This window comes from Heloderma suspectum, chromosome 1, assembly GCF_057233095.1.
Source record: "Heloderma suspectum isolate Gila_16-S chromosome 1, 16-S_ref, whole genome shotgun sequence".
Taxonomy (NCBI): domain Eukaryota; kingdom Metazoa; phylum Chordata; class Lepidosauria; order Squamata; family Helodermatidae; genus Heloderma; species Heloderma suspectum.
Window position 1 is genome coordinate 404,058,040 of NC_139458.1, and position 21,681 is coordinate 404,079,720.

General features: G+C 42.7%; 1 protein-coding gene across 4 annotated transcripts in view; it reads right to left on the minus strand.

The window, feature by feature from the left end:
• HHAT (hedgehog acyltransferase) overlaps positions 1-21,681 on the minus strand; it is a 280,820-nt gene that overhangs the window by 81,561 nt on the left and 177,578 nt on the right. For all 4 annotated transcript variants that reach the window (XM_084828889.1, XM_084828886.1, XM_084828888.1 and 1 more), the window contains one exon: positions 7,804-8,005. In XM_084828889.1, the coding sequence (XP_084685015.1) occupies positions 7,804-8,005 (202 nt within the window). The remainder of the gene's footprint in view (positions 1-7,803; positions 8,006-21,681) is intronic.

The following is a 21,681-nucleotide window of genomic DNA, read 5'->3' on the forward strand; positions in this document are numbered from 1 at the left end:
TTGCTTCCCTTAGAACCAAGAACTCAAGTACAACATGGTCGCTTTCCCCCAGAGTTCCTGTAACTGCTATTTTATCCACTAAGTTATCTCTGTTGGTTAGGATCAAGTCAAGGATAGCTGATCCTCTAGTTCCTTCCTCTACTTTCTGTAGGAGGAAGTTATCCGCCACACAAGTCAGGAATTTCCTGGTGGTGCCATGTTTTGCAGAATTTGTCTCCCAACAAATATCGGGGAAATTGAAGTCCCCCATTACTACTACATCATGCTTCCTTAAAACATTGGCTATTTACTTTTCAAAAGTTTCATCCTCATCTTCTCCTTGATTGGGTGGCTGGTAGTAGACTCTGACCATTAGGTTCCTTTTATTCTTTGCTCCATTTATTTTGATCCAGATGCTCTCAATGGGACTACCAAGCTCATCCTCCTGTATTTCTGTGCAGAGATATGTATTTTTCACATACAGTGCAACCCCACCTCCCTTTCTGTTCCTCCTGTTCTTTTTGAACAAGTTATATCCTTCAATGGCTGTATTCCAGTCACGAGAGTCATCCCACCAAGTCTCAGTTATACCTATCAAGTCATAATTTCCCTCTTGTATTAAGAGTTCAAGTTCGTTCTGTTTGTTTCCCATATTCTGGGCATTAGTATATAGACATCGAAGACCATGTGCTTCATAGTCTGGCTTTCTTCCTACATGTGTCTGAAGACTATTATTGGACGCTATTAGATCTGTTCTCTCCGTTGCAGTGCATGAGCCTACGTCCATTGTTACCCCCAACTTTACATCTCCCTTCCCTGTAGGATTCAGTTTAAAGCCCTCCTGATTAAGTTCTTCATGCTGTGGCCAAACATTTTCTTCCCATCCTTTGTGAGGTGCAACCCGTCCCTTGCCAACAACCCATCTTCCAGGAAGTATAGCCCGTGGTCCCAGAATCCAAATCTCTCTCCTGAGATTGAAATTGACAAATGAAATTGACAGTTCCCTATGAAATACCACCAAATGTGTTACACTATATACAGAGAAAGTGCATGGACATATTTGTATGTTTGCGAAGTAAGCACCCTGTAGCTTCCCCCCCCCTGCAATAATCCTCACTGTTCCTCACTAAAAAGGACCAAGTACTGCACCTGTAGATGTTGCAGGAGAATGACTAACTTTTTCTTCAAAAAGATGAAATCATAATGTTTATCATGAGGGAGCTGGCTTTTCAATGGAGATGGGATTTCAGCCAACCTCTTAGATGAGTCATCTGTATGTAGTTTTGTTTGATGCTTGCTTTCTACATCACTTGATGCAGGAAAGTCTCATGGTGTAAAAGTGTTCCTTCTGCTTAGCAAGAATATCTGCTTATGCATGTGGTAGCAAAAATATGCTGCTTTTAATTTCTATTCTACTGAGGATTGCTCTTCTAAACTGAAAAGATCCTCATGACTGAAAATGCATGTGAAAGGTGGGTGCACAGATGTCTTGTTCATTCTGGATACATGGATGGAGAATCTAATATATACAGTCTCCTAAAGGGCTGACCTGGAGTGAAAAATATGTCCACTGACCCAGCGCTGCTCACGGAGCTCTGTGCAGGCAGGGCCTGTCCCATTGGTTCCATTGTCAGTTAATGCTCTGCAGGCATGATCAAATGTGGCTATTATATTTCCCCAGGTGATAATTAGATATGACATCAAAGTTCAGTAAAACAGTCGTACAGTGTGAATACATTTCAGTGCAAGCTTCCTTGCCCTGTGATGTAGTCCTGGCATTATGCTGTACCTGTCTGTACTTGGTAACAGGGTCTCTAACATCATTCATTGACCCCACTTTGCTTCTCTACCCCAGCTGATGTTTTGCAGCAGCGTATTCCTCCTCCTCTTCTTGATCCATCCAATTCCCACTAGGTGTATGGGGTGGCGAGGGTGGTTTGCTTCCCCCATTGTACTTTAAAAGCCAAGCTCTGGCCCCAAGATAAGCATTGGCTGAGGGATTGATCAAGCGTAGAGCTAGTCAGAACGTGATTGCATAGCCTAATTCCCCTCCATTTACCAAACAGCAGCTGGGATGTCTTGCAGATTGATCTCTTAGTTTCTCAAGTTCATCCAACAATTAGAACCATGCTTTGACTTTTAAAACACAACAAAAGGAGGAAAGAAGAAAAGCAAGCAAGCAAGCAAGCAAGCAAGCAAGCCACCCACCCACCCACCTTTGCCACCTTGCAAATGTGTAAGTAGCTAATTACCTCCCCTGAAAACCAATAAATTTTCACAACTCTACACACACACATACACACACACACACACACAGAGATGCTATTCCCCCCCTTCTTTTGCAAAGGGATGAGGGCTATATGAAACGGAAGTGCGGGAGGGCCTTTGTCCAGCCTCTGAAGTGGTTGCTCCAGAGGCTTTTGCAAAGAGCCAGTACCTTTGGACCAGGGCAGCCTTTGCAAGCACTGGATTGATTGATTGATTGATGTGTTGTGAAGGGCTTTCAGCAAATGCAGCCTTTGTTTCCTTCTTTCTTTGTTCTTTCCTTCGTATTCTTTCTTCTGTCCCATCTTCCAGAGTCACTTCTCGCTCATTTGTTTGCAGATCAAAATTTATTGCTACTCCACTGACTTTGAAAATGGCCTTCTGGTCATAATTTAAACTGAGACCATTTTGAACTCATGTCCCTATTTTGTGCCTGTTTCATCTGCATTCCTAAGAGTAGCTGCTGAAAAAGGAAGCCGTTGTGATGGCAGATGGTTGACACACATTTCATTGTTGAATTGATCTGAGCTTTTTAAAAAGGAACCCAAATTTATGCACCAAAAGAAAGGCATCCATAATGTCAATGTGGCCTTTACATTTCAAATCATGCTTGTGTGGATTATGTTTGTTAGGTGTGAAGCTTTTTATAGACTTGAACTCTCGTTGCTGTGGATTGTGCATGTCTGTTTGTTGTCAGCTCAGCATACCAGCAGGCTGGATTTGATCTATGACTTTTGGACTTTCCTCTGCCTGGACGCATGCAGTGTGGAGTTACCAGTGCAAAAGCAGGCACGGAACTCCCTGCATTTCTGGGTTTACCTTTCTTTAATCTTGATAGGCCTTGACCATGTAGCCTGGAGTTATCAACAAAAGATTCAAAGTTGGACTCTCTATGGGTGTGGTTTCTTTAGGCCCTTCAAGAAGTTATTCCTTGATTGCCTGATGGGTTAATTCCAGGAATCATTCCCTTTCCATGTCTAGGGCTGGAACCCCATGAAAGGATTGCCAGAGTCCCTTCCCTTGTGTTCAGAACTGTGGAGAATGACAATGGGGAAACCACATTGATGAGGATCTCAGTCACGGTGGTAGTGTTTAGCTTTGGACTGTTCTAGAATTACATAGAGCCTATAGCTACTGACCATCAGCTATATGATTTCTGAAGAGTGTAAACATTAAGCTTTTGCCATGGGATTTCCTGCAATAAAGAAATCTCACTGATTTGGGTGTCCGGTGTCAGATTGCCAGAGCGTGTGCTCGAGAGGGATCAGGAAGCCTGACATTAGGGTTGCTTTCTCATCCTTTCCCATGTGCTCTTCAGAGGAGGGGTTGGATATTATGCTAGAACAGCCTCGTTTCTGCTTGAGTCCCATTCCCAGGAAGATCCTTGTTGTGTCATGGTTGAATTTGTCGATGCCTTGCTAATGCATTTGGGGTGGGTAGGTGGGGAAGAAGGCAGATTAAATCCATCCCTACTAAAGTATCCCAACACCAGGCAGGATCTGCCTAATGTTCCCAGCCTCTGGAAGGTAGGACAACCTCAAAGTCCTTCTTGGAGCTCCCAGGAAGCGGGGAGAGAGATTTTTCCATTTGTTTAATGCATTGCTCTGCCTTGCTTGAGTATGAGGAAGGTGGGTGGAAGGGAAGCCATGCAGCTTGAGGCTTTGGATGCCAGAGGTCAACAACGGGGCAAAGTGTCATGATGTCTGATGTGTGTGGAAAGAAAGGGAGTGTTACACAATTTTCTGTCTCATGCCCACACTTTTCCCTGTCTCATCCTAGATTTCCCAAGCAGAAATGCAAGAACATGCTTATGAAGAAGAAAGATGAGCCAGTTTAGAACTCTCGAAAGACGTGATTTTTTTCCCCAGTGTTCATAGATGATGCTTGCAATTGGGGACTCAATTCCAATTTAATGGGGTTTTGATCATCACTAGTGGTATTGACTGTATATCTGACCAGCGAGATAAGATGTTTGAAGGCCTTCCCACCTTCCATTCTCAAGGATATGTGTGTCAGGATATGCAGGGCTAAAAGTGGATCTCTCAGGTTCTCAGCCTAGGCTAGCCTGGTCAGCTGTGCAAGACTCTGTGTTCAGGTTGTGGGGCTCTTTCTTCAGGGATTAGGTATTCTTAGTAATTTCATTTGATAGGCAAACAATATGATGCCTCCAGCTTGGGCAAACCACATAGAAATAGAAGGTCTCTGGCCTGATCAACAGAACAATATGTCCCATCTTCTGCTCTCTACGTTCCTACCTTAGTCTCCATCTCGCTAGCCAAGAACTGCCAGATGTCTCTGATTCTTTGCTTTCTCTGCTCTAGTTGTGTCCACATTCCAAGCAGGTCTCTCTCTTTTTACCCAGTTCTCATTTTCCATAGATTCTGCATTAAAGATTCTGGATTCTGGTCTAAAGCTTGCATTCTGGACTTCAGCGCTGCCTTTCTTCCAAGCAGCACTGCACTCCTTGAATTGCTTTTCTCAGCATCAGACTTTCTTTTGAGTTTTTCTGCAGGTTGTCTGGGTCAGACAAAAACATACCTTTAGGCCTGTTTTCATGAATGGCCGCCTATGGTGATGGCTAGGTTTTGTCCATGTATGAATTGGAAAGAATTCAGCTTAATATCAATGTTGCTGATTTAGAGTTCATTTAAAAAAAAAACCCTCGCTATCTTTTTTATTAAGAAATTTAATCTCCAAAATTGTGGTGAAATAATGACGCATATAGACAATATAATCCATGCTGAGAAAGTTACTTTTCATTTCGACACAGCGGATTGCCTAAGGAGCAATAATGAATGGATGGAGATAAACATGATGCAGTGGCTTGAGGAAGACAGACAGACCCTCAATTTTCAAAGGAGCCTTCCCTATGTGGTGCAACTCCCAGCCCCCAAACCTTCATAATGTGCAACAAAGATAATAATGACTATAATCACATAGATCCTGATATTTCAGTGAAAAAGAACAATTATTTCAATATGAACTACTTCAGATGACACTGATGATACTTTAAATATCAACTAGTCTACTCTTAATTTCATAATTAGTCTATGCTTCATCACAGAGGAAGAACAGGAAGAAAATCTATGCCACCATTTCCAAAGCATGTGGGAGGTGTGAAGTTATATGTATAAACTTGGCTAGGCCTTTATCATATCAAATCATGCCTGATACAGATAGAGAGAAGAGACCACATCTTGATTCATACTCCTAACGGTGAGCTGGCTTTGCAGATTATCAGAGTCATAGAATCTTAGGGTTGGAAGGGGCCTACAAGACCATCGAGTCCAACCCCCTGCTCAATGCAGGAAGACTGATTCCCAGGCAGTCTCCCATCCAAGTACTAACCAGGGCTGACCCTGCTTAGCTTCCAAGATGAGATGAGATCGAGTGCATCCAGCCCTTTGCTCAGTGATTTCAAACACAGAGCTGCCTTTGTTCTCCTTTGTTGGGGAGAGGCCATAGCTCAGTAGTAGAGCACATGCTTTGCATGTGGAAGGTACCAAGTTCAAAATCTGGCATGTCCAGGAAGGGCTGGAAGAACTCATCCCTGAAACCCTGGAAAGCCACTGTCAGTCAGTGTTGACAGTACTGGGCTAGATGGTCTGACTCAGTATAAGGAAGCTTCCTATGTTCCTCCTTTAAGATATGGTGCAGGAGCAAAAAGAAAATAAGGCAGTGACAGTGACCGCATGTCAGAAGCAGCAGTTCTCACCTTGCCATCCCCACTTCAAGAAGCAGTAGCTGGATGCTTCTTGACATTAACTTGTAGTCCAACACTATGCAATTTTAATCACTGCCTTCAATGGGCTAATGCCGAAGTTAGTTTGCATAGAATTACAGTCATAATTGGTCTTGGGATGTGGACAAGAGACCAGCAAATTCTGCTCTCCAACCCCCACCCTGCCACAATCCACTTTCCACTAATAAAAATGATCCCTTATATTGGAAACAACACCAAGGATTCTTTCTGGAAGGACCAAAAGGAAGAGGAATGTTGGCAGCTAATGGTAAATCTTCCAGAGCCTTGGGACATTAACAATTCTAGAAGGACCAAAAGGAAGAGAGATGTTGGCAGCTAATAATGGGAAATCTTCCAGAGCCTTGGGACATTAACAATTCTTTGCTGATGGAGTGGACACACCAGGACAATAAGGGAGACTGGGGGATTCTGGCCTATGCAGCCCAAAGAAATCAGCTGATGCTGGAAGGATCTGAATTTCATATATTGATTGGAATTTAAGATCCAGATCTTTGTCTGCAGGCCTCTAATCTCTGTGGATTTTGCATTCCAAATGAGCTTTTTTCATGTATATCTGAAAATGAAGGCAAACTCCTTTGGATATTAAAAAGCTGTTGGGCACCACTTGCCCGCTCAACATGAGAGGCCTCAATATGATGTCTAACAATGACTTACCTCATCCTCACCCCTACTCGAAAATGCAAGAAACATGGGGCAAAAATAATGCCACAATACTCTTGGTGGGACAACTATCTTCCACCTGGTTACCATCTCACATCTTGTCTAGCATTTTTGCACTATGTGGGATCAATTGAAACGTATAAGAATACACAGGTCCATTTAATGGATTACATTTTAACAGTGGTCAATCTTAAGGATCAGGGAAACTCCCAGTAACATAGCTGCTCCTAGAGTCACATATGGTAGTTCTCCCCCTTTACCCCCAATAGATGTGGCACACCTGGACAGAGAATTAAATATTTTTAAATATAAAAATAAAATCTCAGCTGACCAAGCCTGGAAGTGGCATTATGACTTCAGTGGATCTCCCCCAGAAAGTGTGGTTTAAGCTTTGCAGCACTGTGCAAAATTACTTTGAGACCAACGGAGTCAATATGTTTTTCCAGCTCTAAATCACTGGTGGCTGATCTTTGTAGCCAGCAGGCCACAAATCAAGTCCAAAATGTGAGGAAGTACCACTCTAATGTGTTTTGCAGTACACTGCCTTGCAATGGTTTTGCCTCTAGTCTGCTGAACAAGGGAATAAGAAGCAATGCAGCACAGATGTGGAAGGCAGGAGTGCAAACCTGACTCTATGCCATATCCCAGCCATCGGCACTTCCAGCTTTTGTCCAGGAATGCCACAACCACCACCACCCCTGTTACTAATGCCACTTTATGCCTAAATCAGCCTTCTCCAACCCTGCACCCTCCAGATGTGTTAGACTACAGCTTCCATCATCCACAGTGACTGGGGATAATGGGCGTTGTAGCCCAACACATCTGGAGGGTGCCAGGTATAGAAAGGCTGCCTTAAATTCTTTAGCAACTATCTATAAGTTTTTAAAAAACCACTAAGCACCCTCTCAGGTGACTTCCCAGAATCTTAAAGAACAAAATAAATTAGCTTTTATTAATTGTTTGGCACCATAATAAATATTTCACAGCGCAATTTGTTCCCTGCTATATAGCCCTAAAGGGCTGCCAGTCCCAAACCTGAGTACTTCACCACCTGACGTTGTTATTAGAAGGAATGATTAAAATCTAGTCGTAAACCTAAATTTGAATCTTGCAAACATGGAAAGGAATTAACTTACAATTAAGTCCCGGACAACTGGAAGAGAAATCAGCCTCTTCACTCCATTTTCAGCAGTTACTCCAAGCCAATTAAGCACAGCCCATGACCAGAGGTAGTTATGGCCACCATGCCAATAGCTTACAAAAGCAAATGTGATTGCTGTGGAAACCAACATCTTAAACATGTTGCAGTGGGATCCTCCCATTGGGATGTAAATATACCTGCCAGGGAAATTATAAAGAGAATTAATTAGGATTTCACTGAAACCTCTGTAATCCAGCTACTGTAATATATGTTTGTTTTTATTAGCAACAGTGAAGCGTCGTTTTGACTAATTACCTGACATTTTATATCTGCAAACCTCCCTATTTTCTTCAAGACACTGGATCACACTTATTTACACCTGCCATTTAGCAAGATTTTTCCAGCGGAAGATACGTTAACTGCACACGCCGACTATGCCACATTCCCAACACAGTTAAACTTATTAGGGACTGAGGTGGAACAGAAGTGATGTGATGACATTAATCATCATTTATTAGTCAGCACCAAACGCTCATCGGTGCACCTTGAAATAGCTTTCAAAAAAATACTTAGGCATTTCTGATCATTTTTCCACAGTAGATTTGGGAGCTACTATTTAACACAGCTAAATGAAATGTTTTGTTTGAAACATTTTGATAAAATCTGGCCTTCATTCCAAGCAATTTTAAGGAAAAACGATTTCTTTAGCAATGTCCCTGATTTTCAATGAGGCCTTGTATCCAAAGTGCCCTTTGTACAAATAGAGGACACTTCCTCTTGCTTGTAAGTTATTATTCATTTTTGACAATTTTCCAACTCCCACCCTCTCAACCCTTGTTCTAATGTCATTCAGGAGGAATGTATCCAAGCTTTAAAAATGATAAAACCTCTATCCAACACTTACTATTTTAAAAAAATGATGTTAAAAGGAAAATGCAGTTTTGGAACGCTACTTTCCATCAACATCCTGTGCGTAGAGGTACACATTACATGAAGTTCAGAGCTGCTGGTGAAAATACCAACACCAAGTTCTTTTTCTTCCTCCTACAGCTTACTCTGATAGAATTGTTTTGCAGTTTTCCCTAGCTCTGCTCCACATTGGCAGGGAGGCTGGTGGAAGAGGGGCAATCGTACAGGACAAGTATATCAGGACGCAGGGTAAGTTGTAATGCACGTTACCGAGACGGAGGATCTGAAAAACACGTATGCTGCTTTTGCAATGTGTATTCATAGAATCATAGAATAGTAGGGTTGGAAGGGGCCTACAAGGCCATCGAGTCCAACCCCCTGCTCAATGCAGGAATCCAAGTCAGAGCATCCCTGACAGATGGCTGTCCAGCCTCGTCTTGAATGCCTCCAGTGTGGGAGAGCCCACCACCTCCCTAGGTAATTGGTTCCATTGTCGTATTGCTCTAACAGCAATATTCCTGCCCAAGGTTCTCATTTTAAGGTAGGAAAAAAAAATGAGCACCCTTCTATGTTTACAATTATTGGAGTTCCATTGACTTTAGGACAAAAGTCAATAGTCTTTTTAGTTCTATACTTTGAAGAAACAGGAACAAATTGTACAGGATCAAAAAGTTGTAGATCTAATTGAAGGCAGTAATTATAACATCAAACATTTATTCTCAAATGCTCTTGACATCCCAGAATAGTCACTGTTCTTTCTATGTGACATCTAATACCAGTTTTTGAAGTCCTTCTGTTCAAGAAGTTAGGCTAGAATCCTAAACACACTTACTTGTGAGTAAGTTCAATTTGAACACAGTGGGATTTACTTCTGAGTAAACAGGCATAGGATTGCACTGTTTATCAGTGACATTTTTCCAGAAGGGTTTGGTGTTTGACTATGAGCTCAGACACATAACATATAAGTAGGGAATGGTAAATGTAATAAGTAGAATAATTTATTCTTACTGTCTAGGATCTACAAGAGATATAGAAATATAATAAAGTTAGGAGTTATGGAAGTAGCATGCAAGTGCTTTCTAAGTGCTCTCCTCCCACTGCAATCAAAAGACTGCCAGGTTTTCATAAGTAGTTCCGCATTTGCAGAACAGCTCTTCCAGGTGAATGTACACAGGACAGTCCTGAATGGGGCAGATTCAGAGTTCCACTTTCTGTTCTGCACATATACAGACAAGTATGATATGCTTACTAATTTTATCTTTAATAATGCTTTCAACCAATTTACCTGAAACAGACATTAAGCTAACCAGCCTGTAATTTCCCAAATCTCTCCTGGATCCCTTTTTAAAAATTGACATTATATTGGCCATTCTCCAATCCTCTGGTACAGAAGCTGATCTTAGGGACATATTTTTGTTAGAAGATTAGCAATTTCATATTTGAGTTCTTTCAGAATTCTTGGATTGATACCATCTGTGCCTGGTAATTCATTACACTTTCAATTTGTCAATAAGGTTCAGAATTCAATCTTTCATCACCACTATTTGCCTCAGTTCATCAGACTCCCTTCCTGAAAACATCAGTTCAGGCACAGGTATCTGTCCTACATCCTCTGCAGTGAAGACAGATGAAGAGAATTCTTTCAGCTTCTCCACAATCTCCTTATCCTCTGTTAGTACTCTTTTAACTCCATTGTCATCCAACAGTCCAACTGCCTCCCTAGCTGGTTTCCTGCTTCTGATATATTAAAAGAATTATTTATTGTTGGCCTTGATGTTTTTAGTGACATGATCCTCAAAATGCTTTTTTGCATCTCTTATTGTCTGCTTGCATCTTCTTTGTGCAAGCTTGTGCTCCCTTTTGTTTTCCTCATTTGGGAAAGACTTCCATTTTCTGAAGGAAGCCCTCTTTTCTCTAATACCTTGACACTGCTTGTTAACCACGCTGGTGACCTCTTGGACTTGGTGCTACCTTTTCTAACCTCCGGTATATAGTCTAGCTGAGCTTCCATTATTGTGGTTTTGAGTAACCTCCCAGCATTTCGAAGGGATTTATGTTTTATCCCTCTTGACTCCCACCCTTTCAACTTCTTTTTTACCAGTTCCCTTATGTTAGAGAGGCTTCCACTTTTGAAGTCAAATGTGACTGGTGTTGGACTTCCTGGGCAATTTTCCACTTAAATATATATTAAATTTGATAGCACTGTAGTCACTGTTTCCAAATGGTTCAACAACACTCACATCTCGTACTAGGTCCTGGGTGGCATTACTTAAGATTAAATCCAGAGTTGTTTCCCCTGTTGTTGGTTCCTTCCCCTGTGGTTGGTTCCTGTTCTAGGGCACAGTCATTTAGGGCATCAAGAAAATTAACCTTGTTGTTATGACTGGAACATGCATGCATCTAGTCAATGTGGAGAGGGAAGGGTAATTGAAGTCACCCATTATTACAGCACCTCCTTGTTTGGAGGCCACCCTGATATCATTTTCCATCTCAAGGTCACTCTGACCATTCTGGTCTGGGGCATGATAGCATGTCCCGAGCACTAAATTAGTTTTGGAGCCTGGTATTGTCATCCACAGTGCTTCTGTGGAAGAGCCTACTCCTTTTAGTTGTTCTAGTCTGCTTGACACTATGCCCTCTTTGATGTACATGGCAACACCTCCCCCAGTACACCCTTCCCTGTCTTTCCCATAGTTTATATCCAGAGCTGACCATATCCCACTGGTTCTCTCCGCTTGACCAGGTTTCTGTAGTGCCCACTATATCCAGGATTTCCTTTAAAATCAAGCACTCCAACTCTCCCATTTCAGCTCAGAGGCTTCTAGCATTTGCATAAAAGCACGTATACACGGTATCCTTCCCCAAATGCCTCTGGCGTGTGCACCTTTTGCCATGGGACATTGGCCCCTTTGATTGGCTATTATGTTCTACCATGTACTCCTGGCCTATTTCCTCCCCTTCTGCATTTGGGCAATCAAAAACATTTTCATCTTCATCCCTTTGGGATGATTTAACCCCAACCAGATGCTTTCAAGCTCCTGTCAGCTTTCCCCCAGGGTTTAGTTTACAAGCTGCTCTGCCACCCTTTTTATGTTTAGCGCCAGCAGTTTGGTTCCATTTTGGTTCAAGTGTAGCCCATCCCTCTTGTACAGGCCCAGCTTGTCCCAAAACATTCCCCAGTGCCTAACAAATCTGAACCCCTCCTCCCTGCGCCACTGTCTCATCCACACATCAAGACTCCTCAGGTTTGCTTGCCTAGCTGGCCCTGAACATGGAACAAGTAGCATTTCAAAGAAAGCTACTTTGGTGGTCCTGGATTTCAACCTCCTACCTTGCAACCTAAATTTGGCTTCCATGGCCTCACAACTATATTTCCCCACGTCATTGGCACCAAAATGAACCACAAACACTGACTCCACCTCCGCACTATTTACAAAGCTATCTAGACAGCACGTGATATCCACAATCTTTGCACCAGATGGGCGATTTACCATGTGGTCTACACGCCCATCACAAACCCAGCTGTCTATGTGTCTAATGATCGAATCTCCCACTATCACAAGCCCCCCTCCTCCTGGAGGCACATCCTCACACAAGAGGATATTTGTTCACCTTATGACGAATGGGTCCCTTCTAAAAGATAATTTTCCTTTTCCTCAGAATGACATCCTACTTCCCCAAGACCTCCATTCTCCATGACAGCAGAGGAGCTGTCACTCAGGGATTGGGAACCTGCTATTAGGTCCCCAAATGCCTTGTCCACCAAACTGTCTGCCTCTTTCAGCTTCTCCAGGTCAGCAACCTTGGCTTCAAAGGAACAAATTTGTTCCCTAACAGCCAGGAGCTCATTGCACCGAGCACACCCCCACGACTTCTGTCCAGCTGGCAGATAGTCATTCACGTTGCACTCAGTTCTTGCATTCCTACATTATGCAATGGAGACACAGGCAGCTCAATGTAAAAAAATAATCCTATGTGAAGTAATTGCTAAAACAAAAAAAACCCCTAACTGATAGTTGAACAAAGTGCTTCCTCTGTTCCTTTTAGACCTTGAGAGGCCAGTTAAATTACTCCAGTTCGATGAAGTCCAGTAGTATATTTAACAGAGTCATGGTTTGGAATTAATAAAAAGTAGTGTACTATGTGTTTGAGCATCAGCGATAGGATTTAATTCTTTTAACACTGCTAGTTACCAGAGTGAACCTTGGGACACAATTTGGCTCCTTTAAGAATAATTCATTATTGTTCTCCATGAAAATGTCTTGTAACTGTAGCAAGATTTAGCCTGCTTCGCATCAGGGTGCTCCACTGCTGTTTGTGCAAATAATCTCTATCTGCACCAATGTAACCATCACTAGGAATAGGCTTAGAAATGATGTCTTTAATTAAAAACGGTGTTTTCAATTACAGTTCAGTTTACATGGTGTCAACTGGCTTTCCCTAGGTGACTTCTCAGGCGGCTGCACAGGGGAAAAAGTGATTCAATTTTCTGACTTTTACTATCTAGTATCAACAGTTGGTTAATTGAGCAGCATTAATTTCATTTTGTGAAGAAAAAGCCTTTGAGGTAAATCCTTGGGGGATACGGGCATAGTATTGACAATGGTACTGGTAAAGAGCCACATGGTAAAATTTTGCACATTACATAAGTGGCATTGCGGTGTGAATTAAAACAGATAAAGGGCACTCAGACTAAGCTAGTTGCACAGTTCCCATTGAACTCAAATGGGACATAGGAGAGCCCTAGCTGCCTCTTTAAGTCCCTTCCAATAACCAACTCATGCCACAGACAAAAGGGATTCTTTCCAAGGCTTTATTCCTTTACAACTTAATGACTCTTTCAGATGCTAATCACCAGTGACTAAGCAAGGAAACGCACTGGGGTAGTTAGCAGAGTAGCCTAAGCTCCGGGTAAGGCAGTTGGTCGCCATTTGAAGGGAACGAGCGGGAAAACTCTGAACTTATGGGCTATGGAGAGGTCCTCCCTCTTACCTGGGGATCCTCAGGATGCGACCGCTGTTTTAGCGCCAAGCGGGCAGAGCACCGCCTCTCGGCGCCCTCCATCAGGCACCGCTCCCTCCATCTCCGCTGAGCATCCAGCAAGATCCCATCCCCCACTCTCTCACTGCTAGGGTCACTATCTCTCTCAGGAATGCAGGCAGGAGGAATCTCTCCCTGCCGCTGTGCTTGTGAGAGAGCAAGCTCCTCTCCCACAGGTGATTGGTCCTCCTCAGAATCAGAACTACTCTGGGGCTCTATGGGCTCAGTATCCCCTCTGACATCAAGTTATAACGAATTGGTTCCATTGACTTCAGTGGGAACTAGGTACAACTAACATTGTCTGGATCCAACCCAATATTAATTCTGAAATGAACTATCAATAAAATATGCATTTATTTATCATCAGTGGCATATGCATACATAACATGGGCTCTACCCAGTAGGCCTAGAAGTGAAGGCTATGTTTACATATATATTTAACAAGCTGAAGTCTGAATGTTTTCCACATTGTTCCACATACAGTGGGGCACCATTTTGGTTTTTTAGTGATGTGGTATTAAATCACACATTTAGTGATGTGTGTATGTTAGCAATTACCCCCTTAGGCTTTATTAAGCACAATGTAGAGCACAAGAGCATAACTCCCCCCCCCCCCCGAGAGGTTTGGTATGGTAATGGTCTGTTGGTTCACAATTTACTTCCTGAATTACATAAAATATACATGCTACACCAGTTGTAATGGCACACAAAACTGGGGACCCAACCCTTTTCCAACCACTACTCCAATCACAATACTGAGTTTCTGTCACATACGACTCCCCCTTTTTTTTCTGTCTTTGCACGGAATCATAAAGAATGCATTGCACCACTACTTCAGAGTCTGTCTTCTGGACAGAAGTCAATATCCTGATTTTGATCTACTAGAATGCTAGTTATAAAAAACAACAACTATAAATATAGTTATAGTTTTCCCTCTCTTAACCTCTTGGAACAACAGAGCTGTAAGGGATTATTCTTTCAGTTGTGATAAGGTGAAATAATGTATATTTAGAAGACATTCAAATGTCTTCCATTACTCAAAGAAAGGTTTGTATACATTACCACACATGGTGGGGTTATTCTATATTATAATAATGGTGGCAGCAATTTAAAAGTTACAGTAGTTTAGTAACAGTTATCATTTTCTACATAACTGTATGTGTCAAGACTGAAGTCTTTTTTCAAAGCTATATTATTTTTACTCCTAAAGAAAAGGCATGCTGATTTCAACTTTAAATACACAGAGATGCACATACACACACATACCTTTTAAAGTATCTCTTATTGAATATTATGCATTTGTGCTGATTGCACACCACGATGCATTTTAGAGCTGTAAAGCCTCCTTTTCCAAGTAACTGGACAGCTTTTAAAGTCTGCTTATCTACTGCAGCCAAGCTGTTCCATTTAAACAGCACATCATAATTTTAACTCACTAGATGGCTATTAGTGAATTGGATAGATTATGTAAATATTGACCTTCAAATCCCTGCTGTATCACAAGCATAACTACTGAAATATTTAAGAATGACATTTTTTTAGGAAGAAAAACTTTCAAATCCAATAACCACTTCCTTGGTTTCTTACAAACCACAATGCAAATAAAATAGCAGCAGCAGCACAACACACCTTTTGAAGCGTGCTTGTGCTTCCAAACACAGCTGTTTAATGCTCTCACTATTAGACTTCCCGAATCAACACATTTCAACATGAATATGCGCCAGGCATTTTTGCAATATCTGCATTTCTGTGGTATTTTAATCTTTTTGCACCAAAGTCTCTGCATTTTTGCCATAGATTAACACGTTCATACCAAACCCTTCCATTTTTCATGAATGAAACTTTTATGTGCCAAATTAACCATGCAGTTTTTACAGGCTAGTTCACACAATGACCAATCTGGAGATATAGTACACATGGTGTAGCAATGGGTCTGTGCAAGAGATAAGAGAACATGTCAGAGGTCAGAGAACACACAGTATTGGTATTGTCAGGGTGGAAACTGAGCCAATAGAGCCCCAGAGCAGTTCTGATTCTGAGGAGGAACAGCAATCCGTGGGAGAGGAGCTCGCTCATCTCTCACAAGCACAGCAGCTGGCAGAGATTCCTCCTGCCAGCATTCCTGGGATAGATAGTGACCCTGGCAGTGAGAGAGCGCTGGAGGGGGGCTTGCTGGACGCTCGGCGCAGACGCAGGGAGCGACGACAGATGGAGGGCGCAGAAAGGAGGCGTAGCGCTCGTTTGGCGCGCAAGCAACGGTCGCGTCCCAAGGACCCAAGGGAAAGAGGGAGGATCTCTCCCTAGCCCATAAGTTCAGGGTCTTCCCGTGGTTCTCCTTCAAATGGGGACCAGCTACCTTACCTGGAGCTTAGCCTACTCTGCTATCTTTCCCCAGTGCTGTCCCTTGCTTTGTCGCTAGTGATTAGTATCTGAAAGCGTCATAAAGTAATAAAGGAATAAAGTCTCGGAAAGAATTCCTCATTGTCTGTGTCCTGAGTTGGCTATTGGTGGGGACTGCAAGAGGCAGCTAGGGCACTCCTGACAGGTATATATATATGGTCACCGTGTCAGATAAAGTTACCGTACACCAATGGCAGCCAGAGATGGAGAACTAGTTACCGGAATACTAAAGAGAAGAGAATCAGTGAGACAAGAGCTCCAGCATGTACATTTATCAAAATCCCTTTTTATAACCCCACCTGAATCTTTTCCTTCCCCAGAGAAGAAAGAAGCATTGTCGATTTTAGCCCTATTCAGGCATTATGAAATTGAAAGTGTGGAGAGGACACTGGAACATGCATCCTCATGTTGATGGGAAGGTCTGAAGACAGGGTGTAACTGTGTTCAACGGAACATGGTTACATACTTCACACGATCAGGAACCCCTGCACAATCCTGGTCAACTTTTTATATGACCATTCAAAATCTAATTGCTATTATTATTTATTTAAAACAGAAGGCATTCAGAGCAATATACACCAGAAACAATAAAACAGTATAACAAGCAATAGCAAACAGTAGCATCCTTACTTGGCATTTCACTTAAATTGCGTGAGATTCCTGTCTCATTTGGAATGAGTCCTCTTAAAATGATCTTAAATGAGTTTGTTGTTGTTGTTGTTCAGTCGTTCAGTCGTGTCCGACTCTTCGTGACCCCATGGACCATAGCACGCCAGGCCTTCCTGTCCTGCGCTCTCTCCCGGAGTGCGCTCAAGTTCATATTCATTGCATCCGTGATGCTATCTAGCCATCTCATCCTCTGCCGTCCCCTTCTCCTTTTGCCTTCAGTCTTTCCCAGCATCAGGGTCTTTTCCAGGGAGTTTTCTCTTCGCATTAGGTGGCCAAAATATTGGAGCTTCAGCTTCATTATCTGTCCTTCCAATGAGCGGTTTAGTACATTTTAAAGTTTGTTCCAAGTCTTATCATGCTACTAATGATATCATCAGGAACATGAAGAGGTAGTACATTTTAAAGTTTGTTCCAAGTCTTATCATGCTACTAATGATATCATCAGGAACATGAAGAGGTATAGAGATCTCCCCAGTCCAACCCTGTCACCAACCTTTACCTCATCTCTATCCCCTTAACTTACATCCCCGTGGCAGTAATAGAAGAGGGTTGTGAAAGGGGAACCTACTTTTCAGGCCTTCCTTACTCTCTAAAGCCTGGGAATTGTGGTTTACCAGGTTTTCTGGGTCCTTAGTAAGGACTTGCAACTACAAGCAAACTACAGCTACCTGTGCTCATTGCACAGGGAAGGTTCAGTTGACTCTTCAAGATTTCATTAGGACCCAAAGCCCTGACAAAATACAATTCCTCAGAGGCTCCTAAGGGTGAGGCTTTAGGGTCCAGTGTATGACCACAAGTCGTCTTCCCCTTCACACTCCTCTAACCTTGGGCAGTATCCAATTCTATCATAATGCTAGTTTAAACCAACACTAGCACAATATCATTAGCACTTTCTAGGCAAAGGAAAAAAGCAGCAATTTGCTGCTGAATTTTAGTGGCAAAGTGCACCAAATCACTTTTTTCCTTTGCCTAGCAAGCACTAATGCTCTTGCATTAGTGTTGGTATACTATCGTTGTGACAGCATTGGATACTGCCCTTTGGCTGCTTGATGGTTAAGTGCTGAGGGAAGTGAAGGGGGGACGGACTTAGAATGGGATGCTGGGGGCTTGCGTCAGTTCGCAATAAGGCTAGTGTTTCCATGGCTACACCACCAGCACCACTTTCCAAAAGGCTACTCCATCTCACTTCATCAATATAAGCTTGGAAGGGGAGACTTCATTCAGTGGATTTGCACTCCTTGTTATGGAAATGCAAATATCCACAAGAATACCCCACACCATCATGAGAGTACAATGCTTTACTATTCCATGGTTGATAATGAAACACTCACATCTTCCTAGTGTCCTTGATCTCAGCTATATGCATATATTTCAAAGGAAGAAAGGCTGGAAAGGTGGAGGTCACTGCTCAGGGCCGACCCCATGACATTTTGCTGCCTGAGGCGAAGTCCAAGATGTCACCCATTCCACCTACAAAATCCAACTAGACTAGCAGCTGAATCTTACTTCAACACTGATGATAGGACAGCATCCTCCACCACACCTGAGGGCAGCACAGGGCAGTCCAGCTTACGGGCCTCAGTGGGGGGATGGTAGGGAACAGCTATTGCCTTATATCGCAGCTTCTGCCACTGCCTCCCTCTGTCTAATAGTAGGGCTAGCCCTAGACTCACTCTGTGTAATAGTAAGGCCAGACCTACACATGTCCCACAGTAGGAGTGCTAGCACTTCCCAAGGCAAGAGAAAACACGTTCTGTCACGCTTTATAATACATGCAATATTTAAATGATATATTCTCTATTAATTTAACGAGCTTGCCTAAGTGGCAGCTATCTTTAATATTTTAAAGGGCAAGGATCTGGGGAGAATAAAGAAAGCCATGAACCGTCATAACTTTCTTAACGACCAAACGTCTCTTTCAGATGGAAGAGAACTGGGTGAAGTAACTAATGAGGTAGTATATCCAGTTCTCTCTTTAAGGAAATCTAATTCTGCTTTGTACTTTCTTTCAAATAATATGCTGAATATATCCACTGTAACTAGAGACAGGGCTTCCATGTATTTCACTTTTCTCCAGTCTAAGGAATATTTCCGTAATGTCAAGTATGCATTCAAGTAAAACAGAAATAAATAAATAAATAATAAACAGCGGCAACAAGTGGGACCACAACAAGATGTTGCAGCGCCAAGTGTTCCAGTTCAGGACTCCAGCTGTGTCCTCCTCCACTGTATTCTAGCCTTCCCCAACCTGATGTCCTCCAGATGTTTTGGACTACAACTCCCAACATTCCTGAACATTAGCCATGCAGGTTGGTGGTGATGGGAGCTGAGGTCCTAAACATCTGGGGGGCACCAGGTTGGGTAATGCTACTCTATTCTATTCCCCCTTCTACTGGTTTTTCTGTCTCTCCCCCCACACACACACACAATTCCCTGCCAAATACTCAGCATCCCATGGCCACTGCACATATTCTGTACTCATTGGGGTGTTGTTTCCTAAATACTTTTTTTTCCAGTAAACCTTCAAGTTCCCCCAGGCCTGCTGATACCTCCATCTTAAAAGGAGCCATTTTGGCGACATAAGCAACAGTATTCATCAGAAACAGAGGAAATTACAATAACAACATCATCTGCTATTACTAGACACCCTTCAAGGTCCTGCCCACAAAAAAAAAAAAAGGAAAGGTTCCTCCTGTGCAAGCACCGGGTCATTACTGACCCCTAGAGGGACGCCGCTTGCGCTGGCGTTTTCATGGCAGACTATAGCGGGGTGGTTTGCCACTGCCTTCCCCAGTCGTGACTACCTTTCTCCCAGCAAGCTGGGTACTCATTTTACTGACCTCGGAAAGATGGAAGGCTGAGTCGACCTCAGCCGGCTACCCGAGACCCGGCTTCCACTGGGATCGAACTCAGGTCGTGGAGAGAGTTTCCGTTGCAATACTGCCACCTATCACTCTGCGCCACATGAGGCTCTTTTCCTACAATCTAAATACTCCAGGTATTTAAAAGTACTTTCCCTAGTGGGTCCTCTGACTTTCTTCAGACATCATTCACAGGTAGTTAATCAACAAAGCACAATTTAATTAAAGTTTTTTAAAAAAAGATAATGTAGCAGTGATTACTTAAACAGATTACTTCAAAGTAATGCACATTAAAGTAATTAGAACAGACAGGAAAAAGGACAAAAATGGCAATTGAGAAATGCATGCTCCTTGAGGAGCAGCCACCTGTACATACAATAAAATAGGTCAGAATTCCCCCAGTTTGGGGTCCAGTTCGGAATCCATCAAGTAATATGTAAATGTTCTCCAGGTTTCAAATTCAGCAAAAAGTTCAGTATTAACCTGGATAATTGTTTTTATGACCTGTGCGTGTTGCTTTCTTTAAGTCTGGAGATGGTAATGCCCTCAAGCCAAGTTCTTCTAAGTCTAAGCACATCACTTCATTGTTTCAAAGTCCTTATTTTTAAGAAGAATGGAACCTTTAAAGACTTGTGTGGTTTATGGAGGATTTGTGCTGCAGAAAGGGCTTATAAAGCTGGCACCTTTTACTCATATGTATTCAGAGCCATATCTACTTTTTTGAGTGACAAAAATAAGGGTGTTTTCGGTTGCTTTCTTCTCCTGCATGCCCTGCAGTGAAAACACAGCTAGCTTAAAGGGAATGGATTTTCTTCCTCTTAGTCCATCATCAACCAAATCGTTTACTAAGTTCCAGTTGGTTTAAACCTGGGCAAACCCTTGGAAGATTATTTGGAAAGATGTTAGGAATAATTTGAAGGCACTAAGACTGCAAAGTGATTTAATTCTCAATATCAAAGTGTAGAAATTAGTTACAGGGAAATTTCACGTTATAGTCAGGCTGTGCATGTTAGTTCTTCCTTCTTTCTTCTGCCCTTAGTAGGTGACACCTATATTCATTGACTAAGGAATCTGTTCACATAAGGGAGGATTATTTAGTTGTAACTACACTTAAATATAAACTACACTTAAATAAATAGTGAAGACCAGGATTCCCATGCTAATTCTCACTTCTTCTTCAGATGGCTGCTCCCTAGTCACTAATGTAAAGTTCAATTGGGTTAAGCAATGGTGCACAGGTCCAATGGCACTCAGGAACAAACTCAAGCAACTTATTGTCCCAGGTATGAAAGAGGAGTCACCATAAGCACAAAAAGAAGCTAAGACAGGAGTAGTTGTGTTCCCTGGCCCTTCTTTCTTAAATATGTAGCTAGCATACTGTTGTTCTTTTATCTGTCTTTGCTCTTTCACTTTTCCTCAACTTCTTAAGCACTTCAGTCTAATGTGTTCCATTATCTAATCTATGAGATACCATTATGCGGCATAATTTTTATGTATGTTTAATGTACTTGGAGGGAGCAATCCTATGTGGAGAGGCGGCCGCCTCCGAACTCGGAGGCGACTGCCTATTCAATGCAGGGTGGGAGGAGCGCAGAGGGGATTTCCTCCTCCAAGCTCCGGCTGCCATGCACTCACAGCTGGATAGCTGATTTCAGCTGTCTAGCTGTGGGACTTCGGAGCTGGGGGGTGGGGAGGCCAGCTGACGCATAGGAAGTGTCGTACTGACACTTCTGCTCTCCCTTCCCCCGGGAACACCCCCTTTTGCCTCGCTCTGTGCTGCTCATCCGAGTGTGGAGCCCAGCAACAATCTGTGCTGCCTACGAGGTGGCAGGGGAGAGGGTGGGGAGACTGTTTTCCAGGAACCGACCTCGGAGCACGGGCTCTGAGGTCGGTTCCCAGAAACTGAACAATGTTATGGCTGTCTAGCCACTGTCTAACGGCCATAGGACTGCGCCCTTAGTTTTACTGTTTCACAGCTTCAAGTAAACCACTCA